This window comes from Aplysia californica, unplaced genomic scaffold (assembly GCF_000002075.1).
Source record: "Aplysia californica isolate F4 #8 unplaced genomic scaffold, AplCal3.0 scaffold00304, whole genome shotgun sequence".
NCBI classification, from domain to species: Eukaryota; Metazoa; Mollusca; class Gastropoda; order Aplysiida; family Aplysiidae; genus Aplysia; species Aplysia californica.
The window spans coordinates 9,194-10,395 of record NW_004797574.1 but is presented as its reverse complement, the minus strand read 5'-3'; the positions used below and the strand labels follow the sequence as shown (position 1 = coordinate 10,395).

At 50.7% G+C, this 1,202-nt stretch overlaps 1 protein-coding gene across 1 annotated transcript in view; it reads right to left on the bottom strand.

Annotated features, from left to right (window-relative positions):
* The window catches only part of LOC101860110 (ecdysone receptor), a gene marked incomplete at its 3' end in the record, with an annotated part of 74,025 nt that extends 72,848 nt beyond the window's left edge, over positions 1-1,177 (bottom strand). Inside the window, 1 exon segment of the mRNA XM_005101932.2 lies at positions 175-1,177. Within this exon segment, the coding sequence (XP_005101989.2) occupies positions 175-259 (85 nt within the window).
* Between the last annotated feature and the right edge of the window lie 25 nt (positions 1,178-1,202).

Here is a 1,202-nt window from a genome sequence, read left to right as displayed (position 1 = left end):
CACCCACCTAGACGTCTACCCTCCGTGCCACTCCCTCCCCACCCCCAGAGCAAGGACCCTAGACGTCAACCCTCTGTGCCCCCAAAACAAGGACCCTATACTATACCTCTACCCGCCGTGTCCCCAGATCAAGGACCCCAGACATCCAACCTCCGTGCCCCCTGACTGACTTACCTCCCAGTATGGCGGCGTGGGCGTGGTGGTACTGGTAGTGCCCGTGCTGGTGGAACACGTCCTCCTCCCACTCCGCCGGCCACATGGCGTGACCTTGACCCCTCGACAGCTCGTCGTCGTCGTCCTCACACGCTGACCTATGACCTCCGTGCCCCCTGAGCGGGCGGGCTAGTTGGCCGCTCGGTTCGAGGCGTCCGTCTACAGCACCAAGCTCAGCTTTCCTCCACCAGAACAACAGTAGTAGTGGGAGAAGAGAGTCGTTTTCATCCTACTATGCCGTAACAAGCACTGCCTCCGCCTTCGAAGCGGCGTCTCGTAAAACTTTCACTGATCCCCCGAAGCCAAGCCACGTCCAAAACGGTAATCCACGAAGCATAAAACTCCTTCTCACTGCACTCCGCGCTCGATCACTTTTGTTGAAGAACAAAGGGAAACTGACCCGGGGACATCACTTAGTGGGGCGAGGAGAAAGAGACATTACTTCCAGTGAAACAACCGTGTTATTTTATTTCAAGAACAAACATTTGACTCCGGGGAAAACATTACTCGCTCCAAAAAGATCTTTCTTCGAAGAACAAACTTGTCAGCAGCGATCTAATTCTATAAAAAATGTGTAAGCGCAACCAGACGTAACTAATAACTTCTATCTAGGGGTCCGTTTTTTTTTATACAAGGCATTCATTTCTTTGACTTTACACAACATGCTTTCTGAAAACGAATTTCGGAGAACACAATAGACTTCTTTCTATGCAACCAAACACAACCTGCTCTAGCACACACAATACGGCCAGCAATTAACACATAAACACACACACACACACACACACACACACACACACACACACACACACACACACACACACACACACACATCATCACACACGCAAGTCAAGAGCTACTTTCACCACACTGAACAACCCTCGCGATGTGGTAGATCTACTCTCCTGTCTGAACATGTGAACCAAAAGGAAATGCCCGCATGGTGTGTGTATGTGTGTGTGTGTGTGTGTGTGTGTGTATGTGTGTGC